Source organism: Leptonychotes weddellii, chromosome 12 (assembly GCF_054177405.1).
Source record: "Leptonychotes weddellii isolate Sample4059 chromosome 12, ASM5417740v2, whole genome shotgun sequence".
Taxonomy (NCBI): domain Eukaryota; kingdom Metazoa; phylum Chordata; class Mammalia; order Carnivora; family Phocidae; genus Leptonychotes; species Leptonychotes weddellii.
Genome location: NC_138380.1, coordinates 38,113,848 through 38,134,451, shown reverse-complemented (window position 1 = coordinate 38,134,451; position 20,604 = coordinate 38,113,848). Strand labels below are relative to the sequence as shown.

General features: G+C 36.4%; 1 protein-coding gene across 1 annotated transcript in view; it reads right to left on the bottom strand.

Moving 5' to 3' along the window:
• Nucleotides 1-11,415, bottom strand: part of DPY19L2 (dpy-19 like 2) — an 88,156-nt gene extending 76,741 nt beyond the window's left edge. Inside the window, exons 1-4 of the mRNA XM_006734097.3 lie at nucleotides 10,744-11,415; nucleotides 6,510-6,534; nucleotides 5,080-5,167; nucleotides 3,096-3,233 (exon numbers count right to left, since the gene is read on the bottom strand). Coding sequence (XP_006734160.1) covers nucleotides 3,096-3,233; nucleotides 5,080-5,167; nucleotides 6,510-6,534; nucleotides 10,744-11,119 — 627 coding nt within the window. The 5' untranslated portion in view covers nucleotides 11,120-11,415. The remainder of the gene's footprint in view (nucleotides 1-3,095; nucleotides 3,234-5,079; nucleotides 5,168-6,509; nucleotides 6,535-10,743) is intronic.
• Nucleotides 11,416-20,604: the final 9,189 nt, after the last annotated feature.

Here is a 20,604-nt window from a genome sequence, read left to right as displayed (position 1 = left end):
ACCAACTTTAAAAATGAATACACCTATACATTAAAAGTAAATGAATGGAGTAAGATATACTACACTAAAACTAATTAAAAGAAAGTGGGAGCAGCTATACTAATTCCAAACAGAGCAGACTTCACAATAAGAAAAGTTATCAGGGGTAGAGAGTGGTATCACATAATAATAAAGCAGTCCATTCTACACAACATAATCCTTAATGTGCATGCATGCATCTAACAACAGAGCATCAATAAAATTGATATATCTCTAGCCAGCCTGAGGAAAAAAGAGGACATGAATTACAAATATCTGAAATGAAAGAAGAGGATGTCACTACATATCCCATGGACATTAAGCAGATAATAAAGGAATAATAAAAAACCCTTTGCCCATAAATTTCACAATCTGATGAACCAATTCCTTGAAGGACACACTCTTGCCAAAACTCACATAAAAAGAAACAGACAATCTGAATAGGACTATATTAAATTTAATTGATAATTAATAACCTTCCAAATCAGAAAGCACAAGGCCCAGATGGGGTCACCAGTGAACTGTACCAAAGAAAATATACCAGTTCTCTAGAATCTCTTCCAAAAGATACAGCAGAGGCAACACTTACGAACTCATTTGTTGAGGCCAGCATTATGCTAACATCAAACCAGAAAAAGGTATTATAAGAAAACTACACACAATATCTTTCATGAACATAGATCCTAAAAAAAAAAATTAGCAAATCAAATCCAACAGTGTATAAAAATTATACACCCTGACCAAGTGGGATTTACTGCAGGTATGTAAAGCTGGTTCAAAATTTGAAAATCAATTAATATAATCCATCATATCAACAGGCTAAAGAAAAAAAATTACAAGATCATATCAACAGACCCAGAAAAAGCAATTGACAAAATTTAACACCTATTCAAGATCTTAAGAAAACTCTCAGTAAACCATGAATAGAGGGAACTTCCTTAACTTGATAAAGAATATCTACCAAAAGCCCACAGCTAAAATCATACTTAATGATGAGAAACTTGAAGCTTTCCCACTAAGATCAGGAACAGAGCAATGATGTCCCATCTCACCACTCCTGTGATGAGACGACTCAATAGAGGACAGGCTAGTTATCACAAAGGAGCACGTGGAAACTTCTTAGAATTATGAAAATGTTGTATAACTCAACTGTGGTGGCTATACAATTTTACACATGTGTCAAATGTATAACTCAAAGAACAGTACATTCAAAACAGGTATATTTTATTGCTTGTAAGTTATACCTCAATAAAAATTAAATAAACAAAAAGTAGCCAGAGACAAGATATGTTCAGCACATATATTACTAAGGATTACTCTACAAAATACATAAATTTTGCCAACAAATCAGTAAGAAAACAACTACCAAGTAGTGATAAAGATTTATAGAGGTTATTGATAGAAGAAAAATCCAAATGACTATTAAACATGAAAATATTCTTAGCTCCACAAATAATAAGGGAAGTACAAATTAAAATAAACAGTATATCACACCCATTAGAAGAGCAAAACCAGAAATTTTGATAAACTGAAATCTAATAAGGATATGAGGAAAAATAAATACTCCTACACAGCAGTGTGAATGGCTACATTTGCTTCAGAGAGCAATTTAGCAATATCTGATAAAGTCAGCAAAATATATACTCTGTAACATAACAATTCTACTTTTAGAATATCCTACAACAAATCTTGCACATATACACAATTAGAAAACACATACTAGAACATATGTTTTGGAACTATTTATTATTTAAAGCCTGGAAACAATATCCACGAGGAGGGAAATGTATAAATAATCTTGGAATTCATAAAATGGTTAAAATTAAAGAAAAAATATACATATACACAGCATTCAAAAATATAACGTTGAGGAAAAAGTTATGGAGTGTTTTATTCAGTATAAGAGCATTTATGTGGATTTACAAAAACACATAAAACAATCCTTAAAAATAAGGAACAATGAAAACACATTACATTGGGACGCCTGGGTGGCTCAGTTGGTTAAGTGATTGCCTTCGGCTCAGGTCATGATCCTGGAGTCCCGGGATCGAGTCCCACATCGGGCTCTCTGCTCGGCAGGGAGTCTGCTTCTCCCTCTGACCCTCCCCCCTCTCATGCTCTCTCTATCTCATTCTCTCTCTCAAATAAATAAATAAAATCTTTAAAAAAAAAAAAACAACACATTACATTCATGATGATGATACTTGTGGGAATGGGAAAGGAGCAAACTCAACTGGAAGCAAAACAATGACTGACTGTATTTATAATGCTTTAAGATACCTGAAGCAAAAATTACAAAAGAGTAGCATTTATTCATTCGAGGTGGTTGATCACACCTTTGCTTATTTTCTCAAAGTTTCTGTAATTTTCAACCTTTCAAAATCAAAAAAATAGTAATTTTAAAGCTATAAAATAAGAAAAGTCTAAGAAGCATTAATCTTTAAAAATGTGCTAGATTCTGTGATAACTTAAAAGTAGTGCATACCATGACATCAAATTAGCATTTATCTTAACAGTTCAAAAATTGAACTTACTAATTTTTTGTCATTGTTCCAATTTCTAGAATCTGCAGACTACCATAAAATCCACACTCTTTTAGGCTAAGCATTGGAAGATATTCATAGACCTCTGACTATGTGACTAAATAAATCTTGCTCTATTAATGTAACTCCAAGGTCACTGGTCTGCTCTTAACTTTCAGTGCTCCTTCATGAGACCAGTATGTCCATTCACAGGGTCTCCAAAGCCAAGAGACCACCTCCATTTAGAACACATTTTGCTCTTTCCCATTTGGCTCCTCTGATTATGCTGGTCATTACTTCCACACTAAGATTCGTTTCTTTGACTTTATGTAAGCATAGTTTCTGGGGTCTTTAAAATTTAGGAGAGGAATTTTTGATACTCATACAATCAATAAACCTTAAAGGTTCCCTCCTTTTATAAGGAGGGACATACAATGTCACATACAATCAATAAACCTTAAAGGTTCCCTCCTTTTTATAACATCATTGTACTTACTATTTTTATCTGATACAAACGGATCATTCTACAAATATTTTCCCCCAAATGGTACTCACCTCTGGATAAAGGTGGAAGCGTTTCACTGTATTAATTACAAGGGGATATTCAGTGAGCCTGTCGTTCATTATCATCCACAGTCCTTCCAAAAATGAAGGTGCTTCAATAATGGTCTTGAAGTAGGAATAATAAAGTCCCTTAAAAATGCACAAATTGTTGATGTAATTAAATATGAACATTTTTAGAACAATTTCTTCTGAATAAAAGGAAAAGGTCAATAATAAGACTTCCTAATTTCTCCTTGCTACTGCATTCTTGGGCTCAAAAAAAGGCATGCCTTTTCAGGTTATCACTGTGCTATACTTTCATACTTTCTGTATGTTTGAAAAAGAGTGGGAGGGGTGGTTAAATGCTTTTCTGACCATGGCTTAAAACATGAATACAATATATTTTTAGTATCAGCATGCCTGATTTTGCCACATTACGAGAGATGCCTAGAGGCTGAGATCTGATGAATTCTGGCATAAATAGAGATGTCTTTATGTCCTTGTGCAACTTTGTATATAGATAATTACTTTTTTCCCACCTCTTAAGAAATAACATGCAATGATCATAAGCAAAAATGAGACAGAACTTAATGCTTGCAACCTACTTCCTAGCTCCATCTAACAGCTCTGCACATGTCAAATGTTATGTCAAAATAAATGTCAATTGACTACTGTTGTTCATGACACAAATGCAGTCCTGAAAAAGGGATTAACTTAGTGTATTATTCCAGCACAGGAAATAATGACTTTATTAGGCCAGCAAAAGTGCTGTTTAGTTCAAATTCAGAGATTAACAAAAGCATGTGGTTTCATATTACTTTCTTCATCAATTTCCTGCTTTTTTTCCTAAAATCTAAAAGCAAATAAAGGGCCACACTGTTTGTAATACATGCTCCCAAAAACATTAGAAACAATCTTTAGCTCTACACTCATTCATGCCTCTACAAGGACTTGGTTTTAACAGATGAAGCAATGTCAGCGGCTACTAAGTTGAAGTTCTGCTTTAGCTGACGTCTGAAAGAGCTTTTCCTCATATTTTTGATTGGTAAATATGAGGGCACATAAGGATTGTTCCTTTCGGCTTAGAAGGATAAGACAATACTACAGCAAAAGGATATTTAATATGTAGAAGTCTACATTTAGAGAAATAGGAAATACACAAATACGCTTTTATTAATAACATCTACTGTTTTTTGTGCCAGGTACTGTGTTAATGTGCTTCATTCATTATCTCCCTTCATAGTCAATAAAATCCTGTAAAGCTAGCATTATTTCTAGACAACAGATGAGATTACTGAGAATCAGAGAGGTTAACTGACTAGCCATCACACAAGGAAGCACAGACCTGCTATCTGAACCCAGTTATTTGTCATCAAAGCCCAGACTCTGCCACAGCTACACAATTTACTTAAGAATATCTTATATCCTCTCTTCGGAAATAATACCTATAAAATACTAAAAATTTAAATGCCATGCAAATGCTAATGTACCCATTTTTTCAAAGGATTAAGTGGGATATTAGGGTGAGATTTAAAAAGCAGTGGGTGAGGTACCTCCATTAGACAAATCTGCAGAGACAGAAAGTAGAACAGAGGTTACAAGGGGCTGGGGACAGGGGCATGGGGAGTTGGTGTTTAACGGATATAGTTTCTGTTTGGGAAAATAAAAAAGTTCTGGAGATGAATGGTGGTGAGGACAAGCAATTTCTGATAACATTCAGTACCCCTATACCACTTCTTAAATGTTGTCTTTGCTTTCCTTCTTCCCTAGCTATTCTAATTGATCTTTTTTATATTTAAAAGAAGTCTGCATTAGAAAAGTAGAGTATTGAGGTAAGTAAAAGAATCCTAAAACCTTTTCTATTTACATAATAAACCTAGGTTATAGCTTGAGAAACAGTGCAGTTCAACAAAAATTCATTTCAGTTCCTAATAAATGTCTACCTTATAGTCTTACTGTTCTTAAACTACAAATTAATTTATTATAAGAAACTAACCATTTCAGTTCGAAAAGTCATCTCCCGTTCTAAAGATGATAGGTGGGAAAAATGACGATCATTTTCAAAAAGTGTTACTAAATGTATCCTAGAAAAAAAAATGAAGCACCATATTCTAAGAATAAGAACATTTCAAAACCAGTACTAAAATAGTTAAGTATTAAAGTACAAAAATCATAAAAGGAAAAAGAATAAATGAGATAATTTTATAATTTGCTTAGTAATTTGCATATTTTTAGGCATTTATGATTTCGTGTAGCACACAGCTGAAATTCCTTAACTCCTTGGTTCTTAATCGTAATTGTTTACTAAAACTCCTGTGGTATCTCTGCCCCTTCCACTCCATGCCTCTAAATCAAAGTTTAGAAAAAACTTAAAAAACCAAGTTTTTAAGTTTCACAAGTGATTCTATTGTAACAGTTTTGAGAAATGCCTCTGTGACTGTTGAAAAGCATTTGGAATATAATTTTAAATAAAATTACTTTAGATTAAAGCAGTTTAAAAATAGAATACCATGTAAGGGATCAACTTGCAAGTACCAAAGAACACAGAACTGTACTTCAAGATATTTGATTAGTGCAACTCAAGAAAACAGCTGTAGGCAGTGAAAATGGGAGCATATGTGGTAAGTAAAATTAGTCAGCAATTATGCTACCCTTAATTTACATAGTAGATGCTTTCCAAATAAATAGAAAGCCAAATTCCAAGTATCAACCCTGTCTTCCACTCACCTTGATTCACATGTGAGATATATGTCTGGGTAACAACAGCTATAGGAAATGTTTCTTCCTAGTATAGCCTTAGTTCTAAAGTCAAAATCTCCCTGCAGGGGAGACTACATGGCCAGAACAGCACTGTCCCAAAAGGATCTGATCCCACTCTTCCCAAAAGTAAAAATTCCTGAGTTCAGGTAGAAATGAAAATATATCAGAGGAAAAATATTGTTTTACTTATAATTTTTACACATAGGTGACTTGTGTAAAGTAAGGTACATGTACACACATGCTGAAAGGCTCATTTAATCTGTATTACTACAGCTGAGGCTTTATTTTCATTTCTACCTGATTTCTAATTGACAGGTGTTACTAAAACTTTATTTCTAAGCTAATGTCACTAAGAACACACAATTACTGTAAAATAAGAGTTTAAGATGAAATAAACATGCAAAGTACACTAGAAAAGCTAGAGATTAAAGAAATAAAGTGGTGAATTCTTTGGTAACACAAAAATATTTTAATTCCTAAATACTATTCCTCTAATGCATCCATTTTGTAAATTCTGCTTCACGTGTTTTTTTTTAAAAATTACATGTACACAGAATGTGCACAAACACATTCTATACACATAGCAAGTGGCTATTTTATTGTATGCAAACAGCAATGTCAATTTTTAATCCAAATGTTTTTATTTAAAACTGAAACAAATCTTACCAGTGCAAAACTCCCACAAATGCAGCTGGAAAAACAAAAACAAAAAGTCATTAAAAGCTGCTTTATTATAATATACCTTTAAAACAACTATTTCAAATGCATTCCCTTATATGCCTAAAGAGAGAGCATACACAAGGAAGATGGCTAGCTAATTCTCTCTATATAAAATAGGAAAAATTTACAAACAGACATAAAACAAATTGTGAATAGTGTTTACCTCTGGGGGGGTTCAAAGAGCAAAGGGAAGCTTGGAAGACTATGTTTCATTTACATAACTTGCAAAAAAAGTGATGAAATTATTAATGATTTTGACCTTTTGGGGGGATTTTCACTTTATTCTCTCTTTTCCCTCTTCTTTCTCTATTTCTTTACATACATTTTTTAAAATAAGCACATATATATACACGTGCTCAGCTCAATCCTTTCAGAAGTGACTCTAGCCTACAGGCTAATTCACTCTAAACCACCTTCCCCGTGCTCGTCAGAAATTGTTAAACGCAGGAAGTTGATTCCTCAGCAGCACAGCTGAAAACCCCTATTTATGGAGTTTTGATTGTTCCCAGACTACTGGGAGATTCATCTAGAGTCACCCGGTCTGCCCCCTATGCATGAGGCTTTATCAGAGGGTGTGGAGATGGGTAAAACAGGAACACCACTGTGGGTATGGGTCTTTCTGAGGAGCTGCAAACACTGTCTGTCCCCTCTGGTGGCTGGGATGCTGGTTTTCAAGGACACCATAAAACTGGGAAGGGGGCACAGGATGAGGCCAAATTAAAAAGCCACAAACCCCATTGTTCTTACACAATTGCAGTAGTGTTTTTGAATACATGCTCTTTAGGATGTTGTGAACCTTTGGTTAATTTATAAAGTTTTGAAAAGTTGATTCTGACAATTTTCCAAGTATTTTTGTCACTATCACAGAGGAGTGAATTTACTCAGCTATTCCTAAACTCCTGCCTCCCCTCCTATTTTATAATAGTACTATTTTATAATAGTACTTCTTCTGGTTGTCCCAAATATACTTGGCAAGTCATTTTAACAAACCACCAACTTAACCTCTTAAAAATTCAAGAAATTACCTTGACTAACAAAATAAATGTAAATCGATATATTAATAATAATAACAAATTATAATTTTGAAAAAAAATTCCCAATCATGCTTCTCCAGCTCTTGTTCTCCATATTCCTAACCATCCTGGGCTTATTCCTACCACTCTTCAGTACTTCTCAGAAGACTTGCTTGTTTTATACCATGATCAGCAAACTACAGCCCATGATCTGATTCTGTACTGTCCGCAAGCTAAAAATGCTTGTCACGTTTTTAAAGGGTTGTACAAATACGAAAGAAGAAGAATAAGCAATGGAGACCATATGTGGCCTGTGAAGCCTAAAATATTTACTACCTGGCTCTTTATAGAAAAAGTACATACTCACTACATACGTTAGCTCTTTCTAATATGTAATATACTCTGAACCACTTTGAAATTAAACGTATATCTTCTTTCCCAACTTGAAATGGATGTCCCTTTATCAGACTTCATTAACTTTAAGATACATACGCCATCCTATTTCAATCATATTTCTATTCTCTTTCTTAGTCTCTAACAATTACATGTACTGGAAAAAACTCTTAAAAATTATGTTTAAGGAAAGGGAAAAGATCAAATACCCTATAAATCCATCTAGCCTTCCAAAAATCCTCAAAATACTCTTGTGTCTTTCATTCCCTCCCCAACCCCACATTCCACACCTGAAAAAGTGGTAAAGTGTAATGATTCCAATATTCTAAATGCACGAAGCCTCTTCCAAAGATGTGATAAAAAGCATGTCTCCTGACCCTGTATCTGTCAATCTTACCTCTGAAAGTGACCTAGCCTCATAGTTCACTGAAACAGAGATCATTTGATGCAAGCACTCCCAAATTCTCTTATATCTACTTTAACATTTCTCTACATATTAATCCTCATTTTTCTATTCCCTACCATCTCAGCAAAGGAAGTATCTCTTCTCTTTTCCAGTTAGCTTCTCAAATTTGTTCCTGTAATTCCACCCTTCTCAAAATTCCAAGACTTTGTTCCATCAACTATTTCCTCTCTTGGAACCTGAATCTCACCCTCTCCCCAAGACCTTTCTCTACAGCCTTCAATTCTCCTAGGCATTAAAACACTTCCGTTGATCTAAAAGCCCTTCAACCTATGACATATTCTCTCCCCCACCCAACCCATAACCCCATTTGCTGACAAGATTTTTAGCCAGCTTCTTTCTTCTAAGTTCTTACAACTTTTTTTTAAAAAATGACCAGTGACATTTTAGTTAGCAACATCAATGGCCTCTTTAAACTCTTATGTTTTTCAAACCTCTCTGCAGCATCTGACCAGATTCTTGGATTTCTTCATCTTTTATTATACCAACTCTTCCAGTTCTTCCATGCTTCTGACCACTCTGTTTTTATATACTTTTCTGACTTTTCCTTTTCCTCCCATCTCTTAAAACTAAGTATAAGAGGTTTTCCCAAATATCTCTGCTTTGCCCACTTTTCTCTCATTGGGAATCTTAATCTTCAAGTTTTAATTCACTTCTACGTGGATAATTCCCAAATCTACAGTCCTCATTGCTAAACTTTCTCTGTCCCTGTCCTTCCACCTCACCACTTACCCAGCCCTCACAAAATGCTTCCATTGACTCTCACCTCTGTCCTCTCTTCTCCATTCCTGTTGTTGCTACCCTCTCTAAAACCACTATTGCCAGGATTCCAGTATTCAATTATTTTTTTTCTGCTTCTTTTTTCCATCCATCTCCAGTCTATTTTGCAAACCACTGCTAGGCTAATGATGTCACTCTATTTAAAAATTATTCAATGCTAACAGTGTGAATGTACTAAATGCCACGGAATTATTCACTTTAAAATGGTTAATTTTATATGATGTGCATTTCATCTCCTTTAAAAAAATTTTTTTCTTAAAGAATCAATCAGTGCCTTCTACAGAATGAAATTCAAATTCCTTAAACCAAGTTTTGAATTAGATTCTCCACTGCTGGTCCCAGCCAACCTTTTGAACTTGACTTTCCACTTCCTCTTCCTTTTGTATCCTTCCTTTCCACCTTACTTTACCTTTATGTTTTCTCACTTCTTTGACTTCAATTATGCCATTTTACTGGCCTCTAATACTTGTTTTCTGCCTCACACATCCAAATGTTAGGCTTAATATCACAATTCCAATCCCACCTTTTCCTAAAAGTCTTCTCTGATCTCATTTCCCACCTCCAATCCTAAAGTATTAGTTTGCTCTTCTGAACTCTCCTTAGCACTTAATATACTCAGTTATTATTTCACCCAGCACTCACTGAGTGCCTTCGCTCTGCCAGACACGGGTGCTCAGGAGCTTGTGTTTGGGATGGCAAAACGGCTCCGGTATCCAAGACCATTCTGATTCTTGATGTGGGATGTTATCTGTTGCAGCAATTAGACATCTGATAAAATGTAAGTGTGAATTCCCATCTATTATTCCTCTAGTACTTGTAACACCCCAAATGTGGAGACTCGTTGTTCTTTAACATCAGCAGTCAACTTAGGATGAAAAGAAATCACAACTTACATTAGCAGACATTTCTCTTCGTTTCAACGTGTATCAGTAGCCAGTCTGACCAAGGGCTAGGCTCAAATTTGATTCTAATACAACAGCAATAACATTTAAATTAACTCTTAAGCAACAGAAAACGAAGAATGTAAATAAAGAAAAATCTTTCAAGTGCTTAAGTTAGAAGAAAATTCCCCAAATCTAGGCAGTGAAGTTCCACAGCAAAATGAACGTAAATGAGTACTGACATGAGGCAATATATTGTCTAATTTGACCTTATTTCCACTATTAAAGATTCTCAACTAATTAAACCAACACTTTACTTTGCTTTAAGGTGCAAGAGGAACATGTCTGCCCCCAAGAACTAGCCTATCATTTTCACAGCCTGCGATAAATGGCTGCCCTGAGCAAAATGACATTTTGTTGGTGACACAGGGGTGATCACTATGCCCCCAAACCCTGGAAAATGTTTTTAAACAAGAACAAAGGGAGCTGGAATTCTTGTCAGCGATTTTCCCAACCTTGGACCTTGTCATTAGGACTGCCCAGCTTGTTTGTTAAGCTGATCTTTAAGACTCACCCAAACCACTTGAAACCCGAGGCTCAGAGGGCATCCTCCGCCCCTGCCACGGGCTCTCCCGGCCTCTTCTGCTCACCTATGCCCAAAGAGGTCCTGCTGTTGACCTGACGTCTCCTCAGCTGCTGCACCTTGTCGCGGAGCTGCTCCAGCAAACAGGTGAGGAACTGGAAGCGGCCGAGAAGAAGGGTCTTCGCGATCACCTCCATTTGCATGTAGTTCTGCGCGTTCAGATTTCGGGTCCTCCTCGGCGAGTAGTTCCGGGCGCCCCCCGGCAGGTTCCCCCCGCCTACGGGCAAAGGAGGCTGCGGCTTTTCCACCTCCGCCTGCGGCTCCTCCATCTCCGGCTCCCCGGCTCCGGTGGCCCGGCGCCGCCGCCTGGACGGCATGGAGCGGGAGGAGTGCGACGGCTCTGAAGCCGCTTCTTTGAGCTTACTCCTCGTCTGCCCGACCATTTTCTCATAGTCCCTGTTCGGAGGGAGCTGGGTCTCTGTCTGGCGCCGGCCCAGCCCTGTCGGGCAAGGTCCGCAGGGGCCTAGCTCGGCTCACAGCCTCAACGACTCGTCCCCGCCACCGTTGCGGGCCGCCCGGTCGTCATGACGACCGGGAAGCCTGGAAGGCGGGGCGTGAGATCCAGGCCTCCCTGCTCTGCTCGTGCGTCCTCCACGCGCACCGCGCACCGTCTCGGCGCGCAGCCCACGCGCACAGCCCCAGCGCTCTGCATCACGTGCATCCCCAGGCGTGTCGTCCCCGGCGCGGCGCCGGCGCACTGCCCCACGCAAATCCCCGCGCGCACCCTCGCAGGAGGGCAGACCTGTGCCCCGGGGGGCTCCACGGTCCGGCTGGCGGGGAAGCAGAAGGAGCTCTCTCTGATTTACTTCTTTTTTTCGAGTTCAGGCGTAGCTTTGTTATTTTTACCAAAAGGTTGCACGTCTGGGAGTAATTAAAAGGGAAAGAAATCTTAGTTGAAAGAAAGAACCATAGAAAGAGAGCGAGGGAAGAAAGAGGTGCGCCTCCCACTTTGGGAACATCTCTCTCCCCTCCTATGAACACCTTTGCAATGGACATTAAGTGTCTCCTACATAGAGGGATTGGCCCAAGGCCATAGGCAACATGTGGCAGAGAAGGCTGAGCCAGGTGAGTCTAACCTCAAGGCTTCGGGTTGGCACTAGAGTTGATTGATACCGCCTTTCCCCTTGGAGGGCGGCATTTATAAATCCATTCTTGAAGTATGTGGACCTTGAAATTGAAAGTTATTTTATCAGGCAAAAATGTGTTTATTAAGGAATAGCAGAGAAATGCAATTCAGGACATGCAAGCTATGGGCAAAACGACAGGCAAGTACAGCAAAGGAGAGGAACTTATGAGAAGGAAGACAGTTGGGCGGGGTTATTTTGAACAGAAACCCATTGGAGAACATTAAGAGTGCAGGGTGATGAGGATTTCTCATTGGCGGAGTTGCTGGCTTAGCAAAGTTCTTGTGGGAGATAAAATGTACATCTCTTCCTGTTAGGGCTTGTAATTGAGGATTCTTTCTAGTTCCATCTTCGGTTGTGGTCTGTAATTCACCTCCAGTGGTACAGTGAGGGAGCTCCCCCTTCTGGCCTATAGACTCCATTTGAAATGAGGTTTCCCGTTATTAATTTTCACAAGTGAAAGTATGTGTCCCAACAGTGTTGCTAAGATAGAATTCCTTGGGCATAGAATCATTGTGCTCAGTGCTCTCACCTTCCTAAACCAGACCCTACCCAGCCTCAGAGTCGCTACATAGCCAAACATGCCATAGCAGCTAGCAAAGATGGACGGGGTTCATTGACATTTTCCATGTCCTCTGGCGCCGCTGGAGTCCACACCGCTTCACTTCCCATCTGTTTTGAACTCCCTCATCCCCACCTCCCCCATGTGATAATCTATGGCTCATTATGGTCAGATTAGTTTTCCTGATACAATATCCCTCAAAAATATTCATGGTTCCCATAACCCACAAATGAAATGTAAACTCCTTAGCTTGCGCATCAGTGCCTTCAATAATCTGCCCCAATCGGCCTTTTCCACTTCTCTGGACACAGATCTTCCAGTAATCTTGAGTGAGGTGCAAAGCATGAGACTCCGTAACTATCCCTTTACTCATACCAGAAAGCTATTCCCTAGTCCCCTAGCTTTTTTATCCATTTCTCCCTGCGCATCTGATTCTTTCACCTTCCAAGCCCCAGCCCACATTAATTCCCCCTTCTCTAAAGGTCTAAAGCAACTATTGACCATAGTATTCATCTTGTCACTTATTTAAATTCAATAAATACTGTTATTAATTTGTTGTTTCATAAGTTTTTTTCAGGGAGAATTTCTACATTGCTGGCACTGTTTGGTGCTTAAAATATTTTCTCATTTAATTCATACAATAACTTTGTTCAAATTAGAAAACTGAGGATCAGGGCTATAGTAACTTGCCCAAATTTTAACAGCTAAAAATTGTCCAATAACCAGTTTAAAATGAAAGGTATTTATGGGTGGTTGATAAAAATATGTTACTGAATAAATATGCAAACTCAAAATACCTTATTTTTATGTATTTTAATATTTTTGAGAACAGTAAGTGAAAGGCTATGATTATTTTTTATTAGAGTTAGATTAGATTCATAAAATGAACTGGGTAGATTTGCACCTTTTTGCATTAGAACATCTAGTTTGGGAGCCTTTCTTTTTTTCTTTAATCTTTCAGTTTCCTTCATGATTATTGGTCTATTTACATTGTCTACCTCTTCTGGGGTCAATTTGTAAAATTTCTGTTTTCCCATAGACATTTCAAGTTGGCTGAATTCTACACCCTACTCTACCTGAGATTATTATGGCTATGTGTGCTTTTTAAAAAAAAAAATTAGAAATTGCCCGATGAATCTGTTTATCCCTCAACTCTCTGTGATTTTAATAGGTGTGTTTCTTTTAAGCTGTATATTGTTGAATATTTTTAAGATACTCTGAGGGTCCTTGTTAATAGATTATTCAAGTGATTTTATACACTTTATGTTTTTTTCATGAGGGGTGGGCATTTTTGTGGGAAGGAAGGAGTGGCTGCTACTGGAATGTTGACCAGACGTCATTTCTAGTGCCATTTTCCTGTACAGTTCTGAACTGAACTTTCTGATTTTGGTTTCCTACCCTTCAGTTCATTTTGCCTATTTCCTGTGTTACACTTTTTGGTCAGTTTGTTTATTTGTTTTCTGGAATTTCCAGTCGCCTCTTGGATCACTCAGTGCACTAACAGAATAAAACATATTCTTACCCTTGGTTTAGCCCTTGAAAGTACTAATCTGGTCACTTTTTCTATTTAAAAAATAATTTTTATAAGAATGTTCATTGTATTATTATTTCTATTGGTGAAAATTAGAAATAACCTCCACATCAAATAATACATTATAGAACACTCATGAAGTGAAGCATCCCTAAATTGACTAAAGTCATTTGAATATTTAATAATATGGAAAAATACTCATGATATAGTGTTTAAGGTATAAGAAGCAGGATGTATATGATTCAGGCATATAGCCACACATAATTAACTATATGCCAGGTTCCATTTTAAATCTTTTACATAGTGGACTCATATGTGGAAGATTACTGTGGTGTGACCTTGAGCTAGTAACTTAGCCACTCTAAAATTTCTCACGTGAAAAATGCTAAAGCACCTAAAACAAAATACATACTTAATTTAAAAAAATGTTCCTATATCTTGCTCTAGATTGACCATATTAAAAGGATACTGGTCAGTATTACTCACAATATTTTGCTAACCTGGATTCTTTTTCATTAAATTATATTTCTGTATAGTTCTATTATTAGACAGTAATATGAGTGCTAGATTCATTAGTTAACTTAAAAAAACTGAGAGACAGTTGCATAAATAATTATGCATTTTCTTACTAAGAACCCCCAGTGCTCCATTCAATACGTGCCCTCTTTAATACCCATCACCAGGCTAACTCATCCCCCCACCCCCCTCCCTTCTAGAACCCTCAGTTAGTTTCTCAGAGTCCATAATCATGGAACACTACATCAAAAACTAATGATGTAATGTATGGTGATTAACATAACATAATAAAATAAAATTTAAATTAATTAATTAAATAAATAACTAGTTTCTCTTAAAAAAAAAGGAATAGATTTGTATATGTGAGGGAAAACATGGCTGAATAGAATCATGGCACATTTTCATCTTTCTATAACTTCCAACAGCAGTCACTTATTTTACTTAGTTATTTTGGGTTGTTTTTTTTTTTTAAGATCTTATTTATTTACTCATGAGAGACAGAGAGAGATAGAGAGAGAGGTAGGCAGAGGCAGAGGCAGAAGGAGAAGCAGGCCCCCTGCAGAGCAGGGATCCCAATGCGGGGCTCTATCCCAGGACCTTGGGATCATGACCTGAGCTGAAGGCAGACGTTTAACTGACTAAGCCACCCAGGCGCCCCTACTTAGTTATTTTGAACAGTTATTTGAGTTGTATTTTAGCTACATGCTTATTAATGACAATAACTTAAACCAGTATGCCTGATATTTATTCTATGATGAACTGACAAGTAAAATAACACATTATAATTTGATATAATACAATATATTCTTGCATATTATATTCTATTTAAGTGAATATGCCTCGTGATTTAGCAAATTGTTTCTCTTACATAGAGATTTCTAATTCAGTCTGTATCTAAAACTCATCTGTTTTCTCTTTGTCTCTTAGTAAAGCAATTGGTAATTTTTACCCAAAAGTGCAGTGAAACAAAATAACCAGCAGATGGCAATAATGACTTGTAAATCAGAATTTTTAAAATTTTTTTTTTTTTTTAGGTAGGTTTAAAAAGAAAAAAAAAAATCATTGTTCTTGTAATAAATCAGTTTACTAAATATGAAACGTAGGGGAACTCCAAATTTAATTCCACATAAAAATAATTATGTTGCATATTTCATATATCAAATAATTAAAGATACTCATTATGGCCAACATTTGGTTTTTGAAATAATAATGACTGCTTAAATGGATTCAAGTAATTTTTTTTATCAAATTTAAATGTTTTAACTTTACACAAATAGATATAAATTGAAGTGGATAGCTAAATTACATCTATATGTAGCTTGGTTATATGGATCAGGAAAGAGAGGTAGTTCAGTGAACCATCATTTTGAAAAAGTTATATTTTCCACTATAATTTGATAACATACTAATTTCACTTTAATTGATACTTTTCTGCATAAAAGATGGGTTTTCATCTGTGTTGTTTCACAGTTTCTTATACATTAAAGTACTTTTTTTTCCCTTCGACAGTACGAGGAATTGGAATTGGCGTCAAAGTGTGTATCTAGCCTATCACCATTAGATAGTTCCAAAGGTGGTAGCAGAGTTTTTAGGATCTCATAATTATGTCAACTGTAATTGAACTGCATATCCAAGATTTTTTTAGAGCCATTTTATTTAGTGATTTCTTCATTTCAATTAAGAAGTTTTAAAAGAATGAACCAAATGGGACTCTTTTTTTATATTTTTGTAGGACTTCCTATAAATTTGCAAAGATGAAAAAACTTTTTTATTTAATCATGTATCTCTGTTTTTGTCTCCAAAAAATAGGATAAACTATAGGTATGTGCTTCTTGGTGACTATGTGTTTTCTAATTGGTCTGTTTTATATGTTAAAAGATCTTTTCGCAGGTTGCCTCCACTAAAAGAAATGTTTTTGCACATGTGTATTTTATAAAACAACTACTTCAGTCTAAAACCATTACACACCTTGGATTGATTCATTTTTAAATAGTATGTTTGCTGCTATTGATTTACTTTATACATCCTGCTTTAATTCTAGTTGGATGCAGGTGCTCCTTCATAGGAGAAAATGGAAAGTCACCAGGTGTGGTGAGCATACAGCTTGAATGTAAACACATCGTATGTAGTGCTTTGCATGCGGCTGCCTTTTCATCCACATGAGAAAGGTACCTACGATAAGCTGGAATCTCTAGGAGTTCTAGTCTACTTTCTGTGTCCACAAGGGGCTTATTCTCCTTTTAAAAACTGGAGCTCCTTCCGCCACCCATACTCTGGTCAGTTGTTACCAAGCCTATACTAGATGAAATGAGATCACTTTGCCCTTGATAGATTTATATAGGCATAGTTCATTCAAAGGAAGGGGATAATCCATGAGTTAATTGGGAAAATTCCTTCACCCACACCCATACCACAAGGGGAGACTGCCTAATTGCATAGTATGTACACACTGATTTGAGAAGAAAGGTATTCAGTAATCATTAAATGACTTAAGCAATGTATACACAACCACATACGTGTATATATATATATATACACATACAGACACACACACACACACATATATACCACACCCCCCAAAATCTATTTTTCCATGAAACGAATGATGATAGTTCCATGTACAAACCCAAAAATACCAAGATTAGTTTTATTTACCACCAAAGTCACAATTACAAGAATTACTACATTCAATATTAATGAACAAAAGTCTTAGACTATATTAAGGAGTGAATTGTAGAATATGTGTGAGCAGATTAAATGCAAAACATAGCAAAACAGCAAAGATATATCAGGCATCTGTGTGCTGTTTTATATCCCATAATATCCTAGATTGATTTAACTTTGATTATGACATAGTCTAGAAATATCACTGTACCGGGCCCAGTATGTTTTGGGCAATTTACTTCTCTAGCTTTTATTTCCCTGACTATGGAATATAAAGACTTTGGACTACATGGCCTTATTCGAGTCTTTTATCTGATTCTGATTAGTATTTGTGCATATACTTAAGTAGCAAGAAAAATATGGCTCTTGGATCATACAATGCCTTGTACCCAGCTCTCTTCTTACCACTGCTTCCCTTCTCTCCTCATTTGCATCCAGCTGCGTTTGGATTCCACCCTGAGGGTCTTCCTCTCTGCAGTCTACCCCACAGGTTTATCCCTATCCTGTACTCCAGTTGCTACACTTCACTGTCAATCCAGATGAGCTAAGCCTATCTCTCTCTAACCTGTTCAGCCCAGCCCCAACCTGGCCTCAACTCCATCTCTGGTCTCTGTTCTGATTCCTCCCTGATTCCACTTGCTGTCCAGTCTTTTAGTATAGTGGGCTTCATTGTTCCTATTTTCTAATTATTTCTTTGCTCTAGCAGAACTAAGTTGGAACTGGAGTATAAGGGAGAAGGAAAAATATCCCTAAATGAGTAATAAGTGTTTACATCAAGACCACCAGACTCTTGCTTTGGGCAGCAGAGTCCTGCTTTCACATAGATATTGACCTATCCCCAAAAGATAATTTCCCTTCTGTTCTTTGCCATCATCTAAAACTCTTCTTGAGACATTTACCAGTGACGATTATGTAATCTACTAAGAGAAAATTTGTTAGGGTTATGCAGCTTTTATGTTTCTTGATTAAGGTTGTTTATATGGGTTCGTTAAAGGCAATGTAGACTTTCAAAAAAATTTATTAAAATTTAGAAATATTTGAGGGGTTAGCACAGTATCTCAGTTATGAGTACAGACAGGATTTGAATCCTGGCTATCTCACCAATCTAGGTTCTGAGCACTAATTTTCTCTACACCTTAGCTTTTTCATACCTCAAATGGAAATAATACTAGTTCCTACCTCAGAGAGCTGTTTCATAGATTAAATAAGATAATGTATATAAAGTGCATAGATATAGCAAATGCCCTATAAAAGGTAGCAATTAATGCCATATCAAGGCTCAGGGTAGAGAGGGAATGATTTATATCATCTTTTCCCCACCTAGGGAGTCCAAAGAACTAGTTACGATTCTTTCTAGGAAAAAAACCAGGAGGGGATAAAAATAAATTAATATAAATGGAGGGCTTAAGGCCATACAATGTTATCAAATTGGCAGTATTATCTTTCTTTTACAGATTAAAAAAAATGAGGCAGGGAGAAGATTCTAGAATGCCCACTCTTAACTCACAAGTATGTAAGATTTACTCCCCTGGAAGTCCTCAAAGTTGACAAGTTGGGCACTAAAAATGGAAATAAAAGATTTGCTGCATGGCTTTTTCTATTATGTTTTAAAGTAACGGTGATCTGTAATTCACATACCATAGAAGACATTCTTTTAAATTGTAGAGTTCAGTGACTTGAGTATATTCACAAGGTTGTGTAATCATCACTACTAGTTTCATGTTTTCACTACCCCCAAAAGAGACCCCCATATCCATTGGCAGTAATTCTCATTCCTCCTTCCTTCCCAGCCCCTGGTAACTACTAATCTGCCTTCTATCACTATGACTATACCTATGCTAGGTATTTCATATAAATGGAATCATACAATACGTGGTTCTTTGTGTCTGGCTTCTTTTACCTGGTTTTTAAGGTTCATCCATGTTGTAATATTTATCTGTACTTCATTTCTTTCTATACCTAAATATTCCATTGTATAGATATGCCAAATTTTATCCATTCACCAGTTGATGAATGTTTGAGTTGTTTCCAGTTTTTGGCTATTATGAAAAATGCTGCCATGAATATTCATGTACAAGTTTTTGTGTGGACATATGTTTTCATTTCTCCTAGGTGTAGACTAGGAGTGGAATTCCTGGGCCATATGGTAACTCTATGTTTAACCTGTTGATGAACTGTTTTCCAAAGCAGTGCACCATTTTCCCAACACCAAGGTACAAGGATTATTTTTTGGACTCTCTATTGTTTGTTAATCTACTTGTCTATTATGTCACCAATACCATACTATCTTTATTACTTTAGCTTATAGTAAGTTCTGAAGTCAGGTATTGTCAACCTCCAACTTTGTTCTTCTTCAGTATTTTGTTGGCTATTCTGGGTCTCTTGCCTTTCCATAGTCAGTTTGTTGATAGCTACAAAAGTTGCTGGGATTTTGATTGGATTATGTTGAATCTATAGATCAAGTGGAAAAGAACTGACATCTTGACAATATTGAGTCTACCTATCCACAAACATGGAATATCTCTCCATTTATTTAGATCTTCTTTGATTTCTTTCATCAGAGTTTTATAGTTTTCCTCATATAGATCTTGTACATATTATATTTATACCTCAGTATTTTCTTTTCCCTTTTTGGGTGCTGATATAAATGGTGTTATGTTTTTAATTTCAAATTTTAATTGTTCATTGCTGATTTATGGCAAAACAATTTACTTATTTATATTAATATACTTATTTATTTATTTATATTAATCTTGCATCCCACAACCTTGATATAATTTCTTATTAGTCTTATGAGTTTTTTGTTGGAAGCATGTTAGTGTTCTATATTTTTTTAAAAATCAGTAAGAATGAAAAGGAAAAAATCCTTAAAATTATAAGCAACTGGCTGGCTTGGTTGCATGTGACTCTTGATCTTGGGATCATGAGTTCAAACCCCACGTTGGGTGTAGAGCTTACTAAATAAATAAATTTATTTATTTATTATTTAAAAAAAAAAAACAACCTGTAAGAAACTGAACAAATGAACCCAGTTGTATTGTGAATGAGTGACATAACCATACAGTAGGATAAAAAAGAAACTAATCTAAGTAACTGCTAAATCTGTGACTTGACTGTATTCCCTTAGTCAGGGGTGGGGCAGCAGGGAACAACTGCAAACAAAATCTGAACTCCTTTTAGAAGGTTTGTTTATTGCAGTTTTATGAGTGAAGCAATATGAAATGATTTGGGGCATATGGTAGAATTGAGTAAATATGTTGACGTTGGGAACCAGAGGTGTCTCACTGTGGAAGAAGACACATACAGATATGGAATGGGGCAAAGCAAGGAAAAAAGTCCCCTATGGGAGTGCACTGGAATTGGAGATGGCAGCATAAACTCATGATGTCTTAAACATCCTGTATACATGCACACACACACACACAGGTGTGTGTGCTTATATACATATATATTCCCAGTTCTGTTGTCTGA